The following is a 20,893-nucleotide window of genomic DNA, read 5'->3' as shown; positions in this document are numbered from 1 at the left end:
AAAGCGAACACCAAAGTTGTAATTACAAGATACACTGCTAAAACAGTAAAAACTTATTTTAACTGCGCCTAACTATCCCCAGAAGAACATAATTATTTTATAGTGAACCCTAACGCATGGATACAGAGTATAGTTATGATGTCAAAACATTAACAAAGCAAAGATAAACAGACAATGGTGGGAAAAAATCAAAATGTAAATTGTAAAGCAAGCAGATGTTAGGCAAACAAGAAAGGACAAAACTAATTCAATTGTCAAAGCCCAAAACACTAACCAAACTCATAGCCAAAGTTTCCAAATTTTTCATTCTTCCATTCCCATAACTAACTGTAGTGAACACTGTTTTTGAAAATGCTCAGATAGCAGGTGCAGTGAACTGCCATTTTATGTAAGTGTTATGTAATATGCCGTACAACTGTAAACAACATGGCTGCAGCCATGCACTAATTGCTAAAAAAAACTGCAGTCCCACAAAGAAAAATCCTTCCAAAATAGCTTCACTGTGATGTCAACAGCATAATGGTAAACAATATAAACCATGCTAAAAATGCTTTGAATGGTTCCAAAAACATCACAGATAGAATCTCGAGGTGCTACAACATAAATTCATCAGAAGTACTGTGCACCGCCACCTTAGGTACAGATGGTGTTATGATGTCAGACAATGCCTATGTGAGGACACACTAGGGGAAGAATAGGTAAACATTTCTGGTAGTTAGGCGGGAATGGTCCATAATAACCCACACAGTAGGCAATCTTGCACACATATTAATATAAAAATTAAATTTAAAAATACATGCTTCAATGAATGTTTTATTTATAATGCTCAAACACCAGTAAGAGAGTAATTTTGAAGCAAAGGGATTTCGCTATGACATTGTTCTGGTCATGAACATAAAGCTGCTTGCTTCTGCACAAACCATTAATATTAACTGAGATGCTGGATGTCTCAACAATTAATTACAAAGATCTTTATCTGTTAGTGCATTTCTCTACTTCCTTTTACAAATTTTAACTTGTGAGAAGACCTGCTTTTAGGTATATGTGCTAACAAATAATGATACCATGCGCACTACTGGCTTGCAAAGCCTTGGAAACAAATTCCAAGTCATGAAGAAATCTGTAGAAATCGAGCAAATAAACCTTGGTAAACTTACTTTTACATTCACTATCGCTCTAGGGTTAAGTACTTCTAGCTGTAAGATATTTGGAATATTTGTCCACATTGACAGTAAAACAAGATTTAAAAAATTCAGACGTGAGCGTCAGTACGCTTTGTGCCCAAGGAACAAAGTTACCCAAACTATTCTATAACATTTCAGTAATTATTAACCATTCTGATGCTGATCTTTCTGATCATAAAATAGGTCATTACAGAAATTGACAAGAAGAATTCATAATTAATTACAGAAATACTGTATTTGAGGGTTCCTCTAAAGTGCCTCTTTCTCTTGCATGATTTGGCTCAAAAACTAATCAGCACATTGTTATTTCATAACAGGCTTATTTGGTATTTTTCTGTCCAGCCATTTTAGCTGTAGACCATCCTCAAGAAACTGTGACACACAGACATACACCCATCACCGAGATATCAATGTTTTCAGTATCAGGGGACCTTAAAATGTCAAGATCTGTCAAAAACCGGAGATCGAAATTTTTGATGAATCTAAAGCTTTTGCTCCTCCATCAATCCAGGTTGTGTTGGTAATGCCAATGGGTTGTTTACTTTTATAGTGTTTGCTATATATGAATTCTTCAAACCACTGTTCATTTTGGAAATAACTATGGCTAGATTATATGTTATCAATACAGAGTATTGAAATTAATCGTTAAAATTCTGCCATAGAAAAAATAAAAAAACCCTGGTAAATTGAATTGTACATAAATAAGTTACATGTCATTGTAGTCAGCTGGTTAAACATCTACTGGCAGAAACCTATGCCGTATGACATGTGTCACTGCTGAGGCTCCAAAAGCAAATACAAAATGGTGGTGCCCAAGATAAACCACTCTTTTGAAATGCCATAAGAAGGACAACAATAAACACATCCACAGGACCCCAAACTCTCAACTGCATTTTTTACTTTATTCAGACGCTACATCTATCTGCCTATAAAATACATTAAAGGTTTCAGTGCAACTGATCTGTCACATATTAATTTCTACTTGAAACTGATCTTCTTATGCAGAATTGTACATTTAGCTTTGCCAACAAGCATGAGACGTGTGTGTTAATATAAGTGCAAAACAGTGCATTCATTTTCAAGCAGACTCATTAGTATTTTTCAATTTTTAGTTTAGAAGCTATAATCAATTTTCGAAAAGGAACCACAAGTCCATGATTCAGGAGCTCTGCTAAACAATGCAATTATTAATGACTGGGTTCTGATGTGAATGGTAATAAATGACTAGCTCCACTTCAGGACCTGTCATTTACTCTCTCGTCTCTTTTTTGAAAATGTGTTATATATGCTTCAATATACTGTAATTAAAGGTCTATGGAGCTCTATTGTTGAAAGAGTAAATCGATTACTTGAAAGACAGATAAATTACACCCTTACTTTCTGAGACCGATATTAGTAGGAGGAGAGTAATGCGAGGAATTTGAAGAAGCAGCAATCACCACATTGTCCCTGCTGCAACTGCGCTATCTATAAATTGTGTACAGAACTTCAATCAACCATATATGTACTTACGCAGTGCTGGAATAAAAAAAATGTTTTCAAATTTTGTATTTTAACACAATCACAAAACAGCTCTTCATCAACCATCCCTTCAAATATTTACGTGTTTTATATGATTTTAATATTAGATTTTAAAATTTTATATTATTTATTAAATACATTATATTAATTACTGCGGTGGGCTGGCACCCTGCCCGGGATTGGTTCCTGCCTTGTGCCCTGTGTTGGCTGGGATTGGCTCCAGCAGACCCCCGTGACCCTGTGTTCGGATTCAGCGGGTTGGATAATGGATGGATGGATGGATTATATTAATTATTGGATTGCTTATTATATGCTCATTTTCATATTAGATTAGATTTTATACTGTTATGAAATTATACATGAACCTGACGTAGTTAATGTGTACATGTGTGTTCCCAGAAACTGATGAGTTATCTGTATTTGTCCTTTATGACTTTGCTGGTGTGGTTAATTCATCTTTTTGTGTTACTACACTTGATATAGTATGTCTCACTCTGTAGATAATTCATTGTGCCACTGCTCCAATTAGGTACCATCAGACCTGAAAGATGACAGCTATTTCAATTTTCCATGAGGTTTTAGAATCTCACAGTTAGTGTTTAAGTTTAGCTGCCCAGAAGACATTGTTTGGCCATTATGCTAATAGATACCCTGCATCTAAAGCTTTCCTTCTGATGATTTTTCTGGAACTGCTTTAGTAAATAGGACAGCTACCTGGGAAGCTTTGTTATGTGTGATTTTTAGCTGCTGTATTCTTTAACTAAATTGAATAGTCTCTTAGCCAATTTTCAGGTATATTACTATACTTGATTGACATCAGTTGTATACATTTTTTAAGTAGGTGGCTTTTGAGCAAGCTGCTTATTGTTTCTGTCTCACAGTTCCAGGAGGCATACTGTTTCTGTAGATGCAGAAAGTATTCAGACTCATTAACTTTCTGAACACTTTATTGTGGTGGGTGTAGATTTAATTTTAAATGGATACATTTGACATTATTGCTGATGTTTTGAATGTTGGCAGTATGACTGGTAAGGGGAGAGAGTTAGCTGATGTGATGGAGAGAAGGCAGGTTTATATATTGTACATGCAAGAGACTAAATAGAAGTGGAGTGAGGCCAAGTGGATCAGAGGTGGATTCAAATTGTTCTATTGTGCTCTGGATGGGAGGAGAAATGGAGTAGGGTTATTCTGGATGGGAGGAGAAATGGAGTAGGGGTTATTCTGAAGGAACAGTAGGTCAAGAGTGTTTTGGAGGTGCAAAGAGTGTCAGAAAGGGTGATGATGAATGCTGTTATTGCATATGCCCCACAAGATGTGTGTGCGATGGATGAGAAAGAAGATTTCTGGAGTGAGTTGGATGAAGTAATGGGACAGTGTACCCAAGGGACAGAGAGCGGTGATTAGAGTGGATTTCAATGGACATGTTGGTGAAGAGAACAGAGGAGATGAGGAGATGATGGGGTAGGTATGGTGTCAAGGAGAGGAATGAAGAAGGTCAGATGATATTGAACTTTGCGAAAAGGATGGATATGGCTGTGGTGAATATGTATTTTAAGAAGAGGGAGGAACATAGGGTGACGTACAAGAGTGGATGAACATGCACACCAATAGATTATATCCTGTACAGGAGGGTTAATCTGAAGGAGATTGAAGACTGCAAAGTGGTGGCAGGGGAAAGTGTAGTTAGGCAGCATAGGATGGTGCTCTGTAGGATGACGTTGGAGATCAAGAAGAGGAGGAGAGTGAGGGCAGAGCCAAGGGTCAAATGGTGGAAGTTGAAAAAGGAAGACTGCAAAGTTGAGTTCAGAGAGGAGGTAAGACAGGCACTGAGTGGCAGTGAAGAGTTGCCAGACAGCTGGACAACTACAGCAGAAGTAGTAAGTGTGATAACAAGAAGGTTGCTTGGTGTCACATCTAGACAGAGGAAGTAGGAAAAGGAAACCTGGTGGTGGAATGGGGAAGTACAGGAGAGTATACAGAGGAAGAGGTTGGTGAAGAAGAAGTGGGATAGTCAGAGAAATGCAGAAAATAGACAAGAATACAAGGAGATGAGGCGCAATGTGAAGAGAGAGGTGGCGAAGGCTAAAAAAAAAGTGTATGATGAGTTGTATGAGAGGTTGGACACTAAGGAGGGAGAAAAGGACCTGTACTGATTGGCTAGACAGAGAGACTGAGCTGGGAAAGATGTGCAGCAGGTTAGGATGATAAAGGATAAAGATGGAAACGTACTCACAAGCAAGGAGGGCGTGTTGAGCAGATGGATATAGTACTTTGAGAGGCTGGTGAATGAAGAGAATGAGAAAGAGAGAGAAAGTTGGATGATATGGTGATAGTGAATCAGGAAGTGTAACGGATTAGCAAGGAGGAAGTAAGGACAGCTATGAAGAGGAGGAAGAATGGAAAGACAATTGGTCCAGATGTCATACCTGTGGAAGCATGGAGGTGTTGAGGAGAGATGTCAATGGAGTTTTTAACCAGATTATTAAATGAAACCTTGGAAAGTGCCCTGTGGTGGGCTGGCACCCTGCCCAGGGTTTGTTTCCTGCCTTGCGCCCTGTGTTTGCTGGGATTGGCTCCAGCAGACCCCCGTGACCCTGTAGTTAGGATATAGCGGGTTGGATAATGGATGGATGGATGGAATCTTGGAAAGTGAGAGGATGCCTGAGGAGTGAAGAAGTGTACTAGTACCAATTTTTAAGAATAAAGGGGATGAGCAGAATTGTAGTAACTATAGGGGGATAAAATTGATGAGCCGCAGCACGAAGTTATGGGAAAGAGTAGCGGAAGCTAGATTAAGAAGGGAAGTGACAATTAGTGAGCAGCAGTATGGTTTCATGCCAAGAAAGAGCACCACAGATGCAATGTTTGCTCTGAGGGTGTTGATGGAGAAGTATAGAGAAGGCCGGAAGGAGTTGTATTGTATCTTTGTGGGCCTGGACAAAGCATATGACAGGGTGCTTCAAGAGTAGTTAGGGTATTGTATGAGGTGGATGAGTTTAAATACTTGGGATCAACAGTACAGAATACGGGGGATTGTGGAAGATAGGTGAAAAAGAGTGCAGACAGGGTGGAATGGGTGGAGAAGAGTGTCAGGAGTAATTTGTGACAGATGGGTATTAGCAAGAGTGAAAGGGAAAGTCTACAGGACAGTAGTGAGACCAGTTTTGTCATATGGGTTGGCACTGACCAAAAAACAGGAGGCAGAGCAGGAGGTGGTGTTAAGATTCTAAGATTTGCATTGGGTGTGATGAGGATAGATAGGATTAGGAACAAGTACATTAGAGGGTCAGCTCAGGTTGGACAGTTTGGGGACAAAGTCAAAGAGGCAAGATTGTGTTGGTTTGGACATGTGCAGAGGAGGAAAGCTGGGTATACTGGTAAAAGAATGCTGAGGAGAAGACCAGGCAAGAGGAAGGCCTAAAATAAGGCTTATGGATGTGGTAAGAAAGGACATGCAGATGATGGGTGTAACAGAGCAAGATGAAGAGGGCAGGAAGATAAAGAAAAAGATGATCCGCTGTGGCAACCCCTAATGGAAGCAGCCAAAAGAAGAAGTAGACTACACTCGATACCTTATACAAACAAAGTGAAAATATGGTTTGCAAGTTTATTAAAAATCAAAAACTGAAATGTCTCATGCAGTACTTTGTTGAAGCCTCTTTGGCAGCAATTGCAACTTTAAATTTTCTTGGGTAAGTCTCTAAAAGTTTAGCATATCTGGATTTTGGAATCTTATTGCATTCCTTCTGGCAGATTCTCTCAGTCTCCATTAAAGTGCAGGGGAAGTGTCTATAAACGGCCATCTTGATATCTCTCCACTCAGTAGTACAATTTGCCTTTGTTCTTCGTGTTTCCTGGACCTTCCACCATGTTTGAGAAAGCGTGTGCTAATTTTTTTTAATCGCTGCATCATTGCTCTATGGCACTAGAGTCTCCTAGAAATTTCAATTTGGCTTTACTTATATAAGCATCGAAGCAAGATGAGGCATCATTTCCAAGTTATGAACTATGGTAGTGTGTGACAAGTACAATATCGAATATTCAACAAGTACAAGTTCTGCCCATTTTGTTAAAGAGAGATACATTTTTTTAAAAATCACTGGAACCTTCCATGTCTGGCAGTGTCAAGAATAAAAAGAAAAACAGATTTTACAATGATGAATAGCTCAAATATGGTTTTACTGTTGTTTCCAATAAACCCCAGTGTGTAGTTTGTCAAGAAGTGTTGTCAAAAGAAAGTATGAAACCGTCAAAGCTACTTCAACATTTAAATACCAAAAATCCAGTCAAAAAAGACAAAACCTGTGGAATTATTTGAAAGAAAGTTGAACTATCTCCACAAGGAGCAAGCCATTTTACCTTGGCAATCACTACTAATGAAAAAGCATTACTAGCAAATTATCAAGCTGCATTTCACATTGCAAAAGCCAGTAAGCATCATACAATTGCCGAAACTCTGATTTTATCGACAGCTGTTGATATGGTGTAAATAATAGTTGATGAAAAAGGGGCTTACACGGTCAAAAACATACACCTCTCAAATAATACGATCCAAAAAAGAATAAGTGATATGGTAGAAGATATTGAAACAAGTTCTTGAAAATATTAAGAAGTGCAAGTACTGTACTTCCCATTACAGTTAAAAAAAATCCATTGATATTTCCAATTCTAGGAGCAGTAGTGGATGCAGTGTGACACAATCTGGTTTGTACCTCTTGTCATTGTTAGTGGCAGTCCTCCCAGGCAGACGTTGCCGTAGGCATGTTAGCTACACGAACGTGTTCAGCACCATTATCAGTTGGGGACTCCCCAGATGCCGTTGCATCTTTGCCATTGTTTGCTCTTCGCTACTTATGCGCATGCAGGGATTAAGCGTCAAGTCATTTGAGTATAACATTCCTCCAAGCAAAGAGAGTCTAGCTTTACCATAACAGCAAGTTTTTTTGATGTTTATGCTGATTATCACCCAAGTCGACATCCATCTTCAACCCTTCCTGTCAACAAAGGTCGACATCCAACATAAAACAGTTAACTCTTTAACTTTTAAGGTGTTTTCTGTTTAAATTAAGAAATCCTGTTGCAGTCCCTCCAGCTCTTTATTTCTCCCATACTTTGGGAACCACTGGACTATGGAGTTTAAGTCTGAGTTTTAGATGGACCACTCAAGGACAGCCAGAGAGTTGCCCTGAAGCCACTAAAGCTTTATCTTGACTGTATGCTTCAAGTCATTATGAACTAGTGCCCCAGCCTGAGGTCACATGCAGTCTGGAGCAGATTTTCTTTAAGGACCTCTGTGTATTTAGTTGCATTCATCCTCACCTCAATTCTGACCAGTCTCCCTGTCCTTGCCACTGAGAAGCACCCATATAGTATTAGACAGGCGATGAGCAGTGCCTGGTCTTTGCCAAACTTAATGCGTGGAATTGAGGAGACCAGACCAGAGAATCTCTTTCCTCATGCTCTCAGAGTCCTTTATATGACATCTGGCAAACAATTAGCAAGCTGTTATAAGTGCCTGATTAATGCTGGTGAGATGGTTGTTCTTCTGACAGGGCCATCTCAGCAAAAAACGTCTGAAGCTCTGTGTTAACCATTAGGTTCTTGGTCACCTCCCTGACCCAGACCCATCTTGCTGGTTACTCAGTTTGGCCAGATAGCCAATTCTAAGAAGGGTCCTAGTGCTTCCAAGCTTCTTCCATTTCACAATTATTGAGAGGACTGTGCTCTTGGAAACACTCAAAGCTTAAGAAATGGTTGTACAGAAGCTGGCTCTTGGGACGTGGAATGTCACCTCCCTGAAGGGGAAGGAGCCTGAGCTAGTGCGCGAAGTTGAGAGGTTCTGGCTAGATATAGTCGGACTCACCTCGACGCACAGCTTGGACTCTGGAACCAATCTCCTTGAGAGGGGCTGGACTCTGTACCACTCTGGAGTTGCCCCCGGTGAGAGGCGCCGAGCGGGTGTGGGTATACTTATTGCCCCCCGACTTGGAGCCTGTACATTGGGGTTCACCCCGGTGGATGAGAGGGTAGCCTCCCTTCGCCTTTGGGTGGGGGGACGGGTCCTAACTGTTGTTTGTGCGTATGCACCGAACAGCAGTTCGGAGTACCCACCCTTTTTGGAGTCCCTGGAGGGGGTGCTAGAGGGCATACCTTCTGGGGACTCCCTCGTTCTGCTGGGAGACTTCAATGCTCACGTGGGCAATGACAGTGAGACCTGGAAGGGCGTGATTGGGAGGAATGGCCCCCCCGATCTGAACCCGAGTGGTGTTTTGTTATTGGACTTCTGTGCTCGTCACGGATTGTCCATAACGAACACCATGTTCAAGCATAGGTGTGTTCATATGTGCACTTGGCACCAGGACACCCTAGGCCTCAGTTCGATGATCGACTTTGTGGTCGTGTCGTCGGACTTGCGGCCACATGTCTTGGACACTCGGGTGAAGAGAGGGGCGGAGCTGTCAACTGATCACCACCTGGTGGTGAGTTGGCTTCGATGGTGGGGGAGGATGCCGGTCAGGCATGGTAGGCCCAAACGTGTTGTGAGGGTCTGCTGGGAACGTCTGGCAGAGCCCCCTGTCAGAAGTAGCTTCAACTCCCACCTCCGGCAGAACTTTGACCACATCCCGAGGGAGGTGGGGGACATTGAGTCCGAATGGGCCATGTTCCGTGCCTCTATTGTTGAGGCAGCTGACCGGAGCTGTGGCCGTAAGGTGGTCGGTGCCTGTTGTGGCGGCAATCCCCGAACCCGTTGGTGGACACTAGCGGTGAAGGATGCCGTCAAGCTGAAGAAGGAGTCCTACAGGACCCTTTTGTCCTGTGAGACTCTGGAGGCAGCTGATAGGGACCGGCAGGCCAAGCGGAATGCGGCTTTGGTGGTTGCTGAGGCAAAAACTCGGGCGTGGGAGGAGTTTGGGGAGGCCATGGAGAACGACTTTCGGACGGCTTCGAGGAGATTCTGGTCCACCATCCGGCGTCTCAGGAAGGGGAAGCAGTGCAGTGTCAACACTGTATATGGTGGGGATGGTGCGCTGCTGACCTCGACTCGGGACGTTGTGGGTCGGTGGGGGGAGTACTTCGAAGACCTCCTCAATCCCACTAACATGCCTTCCAATGAGGAAGTAGAGCCTGGGGACTCGGAGGTGGGCTCCCCCATTATGGGACTGAGGTCACCGAGGTGGTCAAAAAACTCCTTGGTGGCAGGGCCCCAGGGGTGGATGAGATACGCCCAGAGTTCCTCAAGGCTCTGGATGTTGTAGGACTGTCTTGGTTGACACGCCTCTGCAACATCGCATGGACATCAGGGACAGTGCCTCTGGATTGGCAGACCGGGGTGGTGGTCCCCCTCTTTAAGAAAGGGGATCGGAGGGTGTGTTCCAACTACAGAGGGATCACACTCCTCAGCCTCCCTGGAAAAGTCTATTCAGGGGTCCTGGAGAGGAGGGTCCGTCGGATAGTCGAGCCTCGGGTTCAGGAGGAACAGTGTGGTTTTCGTCCTGGTCGCGGAACAGTGGACCAGCTCTATACCCTTAGCAGGGTCCTGGAGGGTGCATGGGAGTTTGCCCAACCAGTCTACATGTGTTTTGTGGACTTGGAAAAGGCATTCGACCGTGTCCCTCGGGGAATCCTGTGGGGGGGTACTCCGAGAGTATGGGGTACCGGCCCCCTTGATAAGGGCTGTTCGGTCCCTGTACGATCGGTGCCAGAGCTTGGTCCGCATTGCCGGCAGTAAGTCGAACCCGTTTCCAGTGAGAGTTGGACTCCGCCAGGGCTGCCCTTTGTCACCGATTCTGTTCATAACTTTTATGGACAGAATTTCTAGGCGCAGCCAGGGCGTTGAGGGGGTCCGGTTTGGTGGGCTCAGGATTGGGTCACTGCTTTTTGCAGATGATGTTGTCCTGTTTGCTTCATCAGGCCGTGATCTTCAGCTCTCTCTGGATCGGTTCGCAGCCGAGTGTGAAGCGGCTGGGATGAGAATCAGCACCTCCAAATCCGAGACCATGGTCCTCAGCCGGAAAAGGGTGGAGTGCCCTCTCAGGGTTGGTAGCGAGATCCTGCCCCAAGTGGAGGAGTTCAAGTATCTCGGGGTCTTGTTCACGAGTGAGGGAAGAATGGAGCGTGAGATCGACAGGCGGATCGGTGCGGCATCCGCAGTAATGCGGGCGCTGCATCGGTCTGTCATGGTGAAAAAGGAGCTGAGCCGCAAGGCGAAGCTCTCAATTTACCAGTCGATCTATGTTCCTACCCTCACCTATAGTCATGAAGTACGGGTAGTGACCGAAAGAACGAGATCGCGAATACAAGCGGCTGAAATGAGTTTCCTCCGCACGGTGTCTGGGCTTTCCCTTAAAGATAGGGTGAGAAGCTCAGTCATCCGGGAGGGGCTCAGAGTAGAGCCGCTGCTCCTCCGCATCGAGAGGAGTCAGATGAGGTGGCTCGGGCATCTGATCAGGATGCCTCCTGGACGCCTCCCTGGTGAGGTGTTCCGGGCACGTCTAACCGGGAGGAGGCCCCGGGGAAGACCCAGGACACGCTGGAGGGACTATGCCTCCCGGCTGGCCTGGGAACACCTTGGGATTCTCCCGGAAGAGCTAGAAGAAGTGGCCGGGGAGAACGAAGTCTGGGCATCTCTGCTCAAGCTGCTGCCCCCGCGACCCGACCTCGGATAAGCGGGAGACAATGGATGGATGGATGGATGTAAACCCTTGCCCTGACCTATGCCTCAAAGCTAGTTTCTTGTGGATACAGTATCTACAGAGAGTTCCTTGAGTTCATTGCTTGTTTTTTGAACTAGCATGAACTGTGAATTGTGGGACTGTATATACAGTACATAGGTGTGTGCCTTTCTGAATAATGTCCAATCAATTCAGTTTGCCACAGATGGACTCAAATCAAGCTCTAGACACATCAAGGATAATCGAAGTAAACAGGAGGCACCTGATCATAGCAAAGGGTCTGAATCCTTATATAAATGAGAGATTTCAGGTTTTCAATTTTAATAAATTATCAATCCTCTCTGGAAACCTTACCATTATAGGATATTGAATGTAGATTGATGGTCAGAAATGGCAAATGAATTCATTTAAAATTAAATCTATAACACAATAAAGTATGCAGTAAGTAAAAGGGTCTGAATGCTTTCTGAATCCAATGTATATTTTCTGCTCATGTTGCATGGGTTTATTTCCAGGTTTTTCAGTTAATTATTGGCACATAATTGCTCTAGTTTGAGTGAGTGTATAGTGTGCCCTGTGATGGGCTCAGCAGCAACAGTGGAAGCAGCTCTTGAAAAGGCAAAGAGTCTATAATGGTGTCCAAAGCAGATTAATGTATATGTGTTTCATTTATCAGGAAATGTTCTTTCACTGTGGAGTAGTCTCCCCAGGCTCCAATGATTCTCAATGATTTCCTATTTTTTTAATAAGAGGAATGTCTAATTTCCTGGAATATTCAGATGATGCTTGGGTGGATTGCATACCAACTGAATGGCCCAAATGTCTATCCAATGCAAAACATATCAAAAGGAAAAGTACTTAACTTTCAAGGGCATCGATTCAATTGTTCCTCAGCCAGAGCTTTTTCTGGCCTTGCACCTTTGATGCAAAGATAGGCTTTGGCCCCATGCTTCTAGTTTAGACATACAGGGTGCAGGAAATGGTTTAATTTTGAAACAGATGGTAATACGAGTGGATGGCTGACAATTCTGTTGATTGATATACTGTAGTGTATTTTATGGGCATCTTCTTTTTAATTCTAAAGGGTTTGAAATCAGACTTTGTGTTAGCAGAGCCTTTTGCTGATTTACTCTTTATAAGAAATTTACAATTTCATTTTGGAGCATCTTAACAGGGAAATCAGAAAGGCAAAAACATAATTATATTCATTGAGCATTTCAAACGGGTTTCAGATTTACTAAAGATCTAAGGGAAACAAAGTACACATAGAAAGATTGTTCAAAATGTCAGGTTTCAGCCAAGTAAATTATTTCAGTTGATTACCTCTGTTCTCCTGAAGTGGAAATTTGTTTTGTTTAAGTCAACAATATTGAACACAATAAATAATTTTAGCTCATATATACAATTTAGACAAGCCAATCATCATTGTCTACCACATGCACTGCATCACCAGGTGCCCCCAGTTTAGTACATAATTTTAAATACAGAAAAAATGAAAAGCATAGATTAGGCTCCTGTATGTCAGCCACACAAGCCAATATGTGAAGGAACTGACTGGAAAACAAAAGTCACTCCCAGTTAGACTTCAAGCAGACCAAAACGATCAACCAGTGTGTAGTGGCTCATCAAGAAGAAATGGCTGCACCATATTTTTTTTCTGTATGAATTTCTCTGAGCTGACTTCACAGGAAGTCCTCTTTTTAGCTGTGACCTGTGTCCCCGACTGAGCTTGCTGCAGTAGAAACTATTTTAAGGTTTGGCACCTGACTTCAAGCAGCTCATTCAGTGGGGTTTTCTCACAGTAATGATTCAGGCCTTTCAATTGGGCCTTCCTGAAGTACACAATTTTTAATTTTTTTTCTAATGTTGCTCAATTCAGTGTGGCACTGATGTTAACACTGCTGCCTACCAGCTCCTGGAACCTGGCTCAAATCCCAGCCAAGCAATCAGCTGTTTTGAGTTTTTAAATACTCCTTACATCTTCATGCCCTTTCCTGTCTATACTCTAGTTTTTCCCCACATGATGAAGATGTGCATGCAACTTGGCGTGTCTAAATGCGGTTTGTAATTGTGGGCTATCAGTGGATTGGTGTCCCATCAAATGTTGGCTCCTGTCTTGTAGCTGATTCAGATGAGGTAGGCTTTGGCTGTCCAAGACACTGTGATGGAAAAATGTGTTGAGCAAATGTATTCATGAACACTCCATTAGCTTCAAGATTACATGTATACCATAAAAGCAACTGACATGGAACTATAAGTGGTAAGAGGTGTATTGGCTAAAGCTCTGGACTGTAGACCACAAGTTGGTCAGATCAGTGCCCACTATCAAAACACAGTTTAACCTTTAAATGGTTATAGTGGTTACTGTACTGTATATTTAACAACAGTTTAGAAAAAAATGTATGTGCTTTGCATGTTTTGAGTATATGACCAGATAACAAACATGCGAAGTATGTGACATAATAACATAATATTTTTTCCTTTTTCTATAGATGTTTTTTATATTGTTTGCTGTTGTACAGTGTTGGTCACCATTGGCTTGTATTATAATTCTGCATTCTGCATGAAAACCAGAGTTTAAAAATTTCTCTCTACCATCATTATGAAGTACATGAGATAAGCAGGATATAAAAAATATAATTTTTTGGGCAGAGTATTCCTTTAACTGGTTGGATTCTTTTAAAATCTGCTTTAAAAAGCTGCTCCCCAGCTCTGGAACTCACTACCATCTGAGCTTAGAAATATTGAATCATTTTCACTTTTCAAATCTAAACTTAAAACTCATTTGTTTACGACTACTTTTTCTCTTTGATTACAATTGCTCTGTCTGATTTGAATTTGTGTATTTTATTTTTGTTTATGTGTTTTATCTATTGTTTGGTGTCCTTGAGTGTTTAGAAAGGCACCTACAAATAAATAAAATGTATTATTATTATTAAAAAATGTAACATTCATATCTGTGAATATGTGAATGCAGACGCCAGGTGGGTGGGTAGGCAGGCAGAACATGCACTAAAGAAGCTAGTAAAGCTAAGGATTTTAGGAGGCCCAGGCCCCTCCTGGACCCCGTGATCATCAGAGGTGACCGTGTGCAGAGGGTACAGACCTATAAATACCTGGGAGTGCAGCTGGATGATAAATTGGACTGGACTGCCAATACAGATGCTCTGTGCAAGAGGGGACAGAGCTGAAAATACTTCCTTAGAAGACTGGCGTCCTTCAACATCTGCAATAAGATGCTGCAGATGTTCTATCAGACAGTTGTGGCGAGTACCCTCTTCTACGCTGTTGTGTGCTGGGGAGGCAGCATAAAGAAGAAGGATGCCTTACGCCTGGACAAACTGGTGAGGAAGGCAGGCTCTATTGTAGGCATGGAGCTGGACAGTTTGACATCCGTGGCAGAGGGACGGGCGCTCAGCAGACTCCTATCAATTATGGAGAATCCACTGCATCCACTAAACAGTGTCATCTCCAGACTAAGGAGCAGCTTCAGCGACAGACTGCTGTCACTGTCCTGCTCCACTGACAGACTGAGGTGATCGTTCCTCCCCCAAACTATGCGACTCTTCAATTCCACCCGGGGGGTAAATGTTAACATTATTCAAAGTTATTGTCTGTTTTTACCTACATTTTTATTACGTTTTAATTTAATATTGTTTTTTTTTGTATCAGTATGCTGCTACTGGAGTATGTGAATTTCCCCTTGGGATTAATAAAGTATCTATCTATCTATCTATCTATCTATCTATCTATCTATCTATCTATCTATCTATCTATCTATCTATCTATCTATCTATCTATCTATCTATCTATCTATCTATCTATCTATCTATCTATCTATCTATCTATCTATCTATCTATCTATCTATCTATCACAAATGACCATTTGGCCCATTGAGATCATTTTTTGGCTAACAGCAGAGTATTACAATGATCACAAATTAGGCTTTTCTTAAATTATTCAGGTATATGAGTAATATGAGTGAGAAAGCCCTAGTGAGACTAAACTGTCCCAGATTCTCCTAGCCTCTTGGCAATGCTAATTGTGTGTGATTGTTGTACTGGGTCACAGATCACCCAGCAAGGAATTGCATGCAGCTTCTTAAGGCAATGCATTGAACCACAACAGTAACACTCTACACACCCCCTTGCGCCGTCCCCGAGCCACTGGTGATTCTATTCACTCACCATAAAGAACTGGCACAGCGTAATGTGTGGGAAAATATTGTGTGCCTTGTTTTTACCACAGGAGATCCGTGACTGCTGCCAAAATTCAGAGAGCTTATGTGCAAGGGGGCCTGTTGGGCGCAGGTACAAGACGTATTCCCGGGGAAGGGGGTCATCCAGGAATGGGTCATCAACATGGGCAAACAACCTAATAGGAGAGAGTTAAGAAAGAGAATTGATGGTCATTTTTACATGTAAATATTGACACACAAATATAGACAACTTGGGGAAATTTAGGTACCTGTCTCCATTCTTCATTTCTGTCTTTGGAGTTCAGTCTATTTTAAAATGCATCTCCTTCTCTCTAACAATTACATGTAGTGGAGCACCCTCACACTGCATCTAACACACATCAAGTCTGTATAACCTAAGTGTACTATAGATATGTAAACTAGCTGAAGTAACCGGCATTGCCCACGTATATTTGTAGAATGGGTTAAAGAAAGAAAGCAAAGGTTTATATGTGACCCTGCTATTGCTAGCGGTTCTATTCAATAAGGGCACGCACAAAAAGGCGACCTTCAAAAGGGCGACCTCAATTGGGCGCGGAGAATAAAAGCGCACATAAATAAAAACGATTTTCAAAAGGGCGACCTCAATTGAGCGCCGAATAAAGGCACGCGTAAATAAAGGCGAGCTTCAAAAGGACGACCTCAATTGAGCGCCGAATAAATGCGCGCGCAAATAAAGGAGCGCTTCAAAAGGATGACCTTCGGAGCGAATTAAATTAATTGTCCTTGATTATGCTAATAGACCGTATCTCGAATATCTACGTGGCGTTGCACATAATCTACAGCTTCAAGTGTAACTTGCTTTCACCTTTTTATACATTCAGTCATTGCCTTAATCTAATTTTCTGTAATTTTGAAAACAACGAAATATAGAGAGCTTTAGAAATAGTTCGTTAGAAGTAGTTCGTTAGAAGTTCATGCATTAATTATTGGATGTTTTAATATTCTTGCTTTCACCTTTTTATATGTTTAATCATTGCCTTTATCTAATAAATTTTCTGTAATAATTTTGAAAACAACGAAATATAGAGAGCTTTAGAAATAGTTCGTTAGAAGTAGTTCGTTAGAAGTTCATGCATTAATTAATTGGATGTTTTAGTATTCTTGCTTTCACCTTTTTATACGTTCAATCATTGCCTTTATCTAATAAATTTTCTGTAATAATTTTGTTGCGTTTGCCTTTATTCGCTGCACCCAATTGACGTCACCCTTTTGAAGCACTCCTTTATTTATGCGCGCAGTTATTCGGCGCTCAATTGAGGTCGTCCTTTTGAAGCTCGCCTTTATTTACGCACGTCTTTATTCGGCGCTCAATTGAGGTCGCCCTTTTGAAGATCGCTTTTATTTATGTACGCTTTTATTCACCGCGCCCAACTCTATCGCCTTTATGTGTGCGCCCTTATTGACGGATACCATTGCTAGCTGTCTTATCCATCATCCACACTGCTTCTTTATCAATGTCTCTGCTCTCATAAGCTGAGAATTTGTTCTTTTTGGATCCGACTGAATTTCAGAATTGTAGTTAGCAACTTTGCTGTTATGTCTGACTCATCCTTTTAGTTCAAGCTGGAGAGTTTGTAGTGCTTAAATTACGAAGAAAAACTGACAAAGTCAATCTTAAAATTGTGTTGTGTGGCTCTTCCACTCTCCATTAATCCTTACCTAACAATCCCCTGCACAATCACATGATACTCCTTTTCATGTTACAGAAGATAGAAGAAGCACCTGGGATTCAGTTTGGGAAGAGATTATCAGCCATTTTTCATCCATTTGATCTTAGGGTCAGGAGGCAATCTGAAGCAAAGCCACAAGTGGCAAAGCATGCTGCCAAAATTATAGACACATAGAGATTAGAAAGTGAGTGGAAGAATGTTTAGGATCTTGACAAATGGTGTTTTGGACCAGAAGCTAGTAGACAAGTCAGCTTGCTATTTAGACAGGGACAAAACCTTGCATTGTATGATCTAGGAGAGCAATACATATTTTGCTTTTATTAGTATGATTGGACCCTTTATGTCACTCTTAAAATCAGTCATTGTGCATGACCTTTTAGCACAATCTTTTTATACAGATGTGGCCAAAGTCATACCATGAGTGGATAACTGTGACTAATTTTCATTCATAGTTAATTTCATGCAGATCAGTAAACATAATTAAGCTTATTTAATCTGCACTTCCACATTATTACATAGATGAATGCACTGATTTTTTTTTTCAATTAGTGAGATTTGTTCAGTCATTTTCAACAAGTCAATGAATTCATTCAAGCTTTGCTACAACAAATAACCAGCATCACATGCTTAAATACAGAAAGGTTCTATGCAAAGTAAGCAATTGAGTTAATGATAAAAATATAAACACTTGGAGTACATTTGATATTGTCTTTTTATATTTTTTTTATTTTCTTGCAATGGACTGGCATGAATTTCTTTGGCTTATCAGATTTGTCTGTGCTAAGTTTGAGCTTCTATTTTTTTTTTGACATTTTGTTTTTTTGTCATATACTGCCACTGTCTTCTCCAAGTTTGGTTTATGTTTTATCTTGATTTATGTCATTGTCCCCGTTCACTCACCCCAGTCATAGTCAATTAAGGCATTCAGGAGATTCTCTAATTAGATTAGCAATTATCTGAAAGTCCTCTTAAAGACACTAATTGTCAGAACTAACGTGTTGTGGCACGTGTTGTTTTGGCTCCCCTGTTGTTCTTCCCTTTGTGTGATTTGTAGCCTTTTGATAATTTAAGTTTGACCTAAACTTTTGAATTTAATTTTAGATTTGATAATTTGATTAATTAATTTTGTTTACAGTTTAGGTACGTATTTCTCTGTAATTTCCTTTGTTTTGATATCTTTCTTACTGTTATTTTAAATTTTGTAAAGTACTTTGGAATTTTTATTTTTGTATTTTTTTTAATTTTGTGTCTTATATGTTTTATTTGCAAGTTTTTATATTTTTTTATTTTGGTTTACTCATTAAAATAATTCAAATATACTTTTGTTTGGTAATGGTGTTTTCACAGTTTTGGAAAGATGATAACAGTCTAGCATTTAGCTCTGGTAAAGAATCCATGCTAGACAGCTGTCTTGCTTTCATTTTTGACTGCTCTTCTTCAACTACGTCTCACTTATTAAACTCTTCTGCTACCAAGTTTAAGGTTCAAACACTTCAGGCTAACATCACAGAAACTTATAATATTTAAAGGTTATGGTAGGGCGGCACGGTGGCTCAGTGGGTAGCGCTGCTGCCTCGCAGTAAGGAGACCCAGGTTCACTTCCCGGGTCTCCCCTGCGTGGAGTTTGCATGTTCTCCCCGTGTTTGCGTGGGTTTCCTCCCACAGTCCAAAGACATGCAGGTTAGGTGCATTGGTGATTCTAAATTGTCCCTAGTGTGTGCTTGGTGTGTGTGTGTGTGTGTGTGCGCGCTGGCGCCCTGCCCGGGGTTTGTTTCCTGCCTTGCGCCGTGTGTTGGCTGGGATTGGCTCCAGCAGAACCCCATGACCCTGTAGTTAGGATATAGCGGGTTGGATAATGGATGGATGGATGGAAGGTTATGGTATTAATGGAAGAAATTCATCTTGTATCCTTGTTGAACATTTCATAATCAGATACATGATAAAAGCACTAAGTGCATGAAAAATCAAAATAATTAATGTTAGAGGACATGATGCAGCAACAAATTCCACATTACATTAATTTTATTTCAACTCAAGCTAAAGCCACTTCCGAGGCTGACAAGTGATAGTCACTAATGGACTATATAACATTTGGCATGCTCTTAATTAAATAAATGATTATCAATGAAAACTGAGCAATTAACCAGAATTTCTACTGTAACAGAGTGATTGTTAAATGCAATATTTGAAGTTGACACTTACTCAAGTCGTTGGGTCACAAATATCTGCCTTTTTTCTCACAAGCGCTTACATATCAGTCTAACTATTGCACACACACACACAAGCCAAAGCAACAGAAATGTAATATATAAAGCATACCAGTCACATGCTGCTTGGACACTTCTTCCTCCTGTTGAGACCAGGGCCTTCTGACTAAAAAGAAAAGACATATTTGTTTTACTTGATGAATTTTCTACAAGAACATTCCTTCCAAAACCCATGAAAATCATTAAAAACAAAGTGCAACCTTGCCACACTCACAACAGTAGTTCAACTTTCATTTTAACTGCTTTAGGAAAAAATGAAGCCAAGGCCCCACTTCAATGCAGCCAATAGATGTGACAGCAAATGTGACATTAGCTGCATAAGTTGTCAAATACCCTAGGAATCAAGCGATCTTCACATTGAAAATGAACTGCAGTCATCTTGGCAGCAAGTGGGAGACCTCATATCTACCTGCAATCGCTAGAGTTGTGTCAAATGAATTGGAAGAAATTACCCTAATAATTTATCACAATTAGCTTTGTTCACCCTTTCTATAAAATGGAAATGGCTAACATGGGAAATAATTGCATGAGAGACTATTACTGGTCCCTAAAGTGGCACCGAGTGTGGAATTAAAAGCGGAAGGAAGAAGTATTTACATTCCAATCCCTTTGACAGAAAATAAAAATCTAATTTAAACCTGAGGTCCAAGCCCAAAAACCCAGCCGTCACCTTCTCAATAGCAAATGGTTTGATCAATAGTAGCAAAACCACAAAGTGGTTCAGTTCTTTTGGAGGCAACCCATGACCCAGAACACATTACTGCCCTCAAGAGAGCCCCCAACAAATGAGCATAGACTCAGAATAAGACACTATTAAGATCTACTTAAAGTATGTTCCATAGTAGACTAAAAATCTGTAATATCTCACTTTTATAGGCTAAGAACCACAGCAGCAGCAAAACTTTTTATCTGCTGTAGTGGACAGGGATAGGTCACATATTTGTCTATCAACCTGCGATGGCCTGGTGTCCTGTCCAGGGTTTGTTCCTGCTATGCTCTTTATTCTTGCTGGGACAAGCTCCATCTTCACTGCGACTCTTCTCTGGAGAATGTTTTAGAAGATGAATGGATAGATTTGCCTATAAAATTGATGTTTTAGGCAAGATGAACCATTAAAAAAAATTGAAATTTTTATAGTCACAACTACACTGCTGGGTGGCACGGTGGTGCAGTGGTAGTGCTGCTGCCTCACAGTAAGGACACCCGGGTTTGCTTCCCGGGTCCTCCCTGTGTGGAGTTTGCATGTTCTGTCCGTGTCTGCGTGGGTTTCCTCCCACATTCCAAAGACATGCAGGTTAGGTGCATTGGCGATTCTAAATTGTCCTTAGTGTGTGCTTG

General features: G+C 41.3%; 1 protein-coding gene across 1 annotated transcript in view; it reads right to left on the bottom strand.

Moving 5' to 3' along the window:
* LOC114658164 (ubiquitin-associated and SH3 domain-containing protein B-like) overlaps positions 1-20,893 on the bottom strand; it is a 254,146-nt gene that overhangs the window by 67,202 nt on the left and 166,051 nt on the right. The window contains exons 2-3 of the mRNA XM_028810246.2: positions 19,608-19,661; positions 15,566-15,752 (exon numbers count right to left, since the gene is read on the bottom strand). Of these exons, the coding sequence (XP_028666079.1) occupies positions 15,566-15,752; positions 19,608-19,661 (241 nt within the window). The remainder of the gene's footprint in view (positions 1-15,565; positions 15,753-19,607; positions 19,662-20,893) is intronic.

This window comes from Erpetoichthys calabaricus, chromosome 9 (genome assembly GCF_900747795.2).
Source record: "Erpetoichthys calabaricus chromosome 9, fErpCal1.3, whole genome shotgun sequence".
In the NCBI taxonomy this organism is placed as follows: Eukaryota; Metazoa; Chordata; class Cladistia; order Polypteriformes; family Polypteridae; genus Erpetoichthys; species Erpetoichthys calabaricus.
Note: the sequence above shows the minus strand (reverse complement) of the source record. Positions and strands in the feature narration are given on the sequence as shown.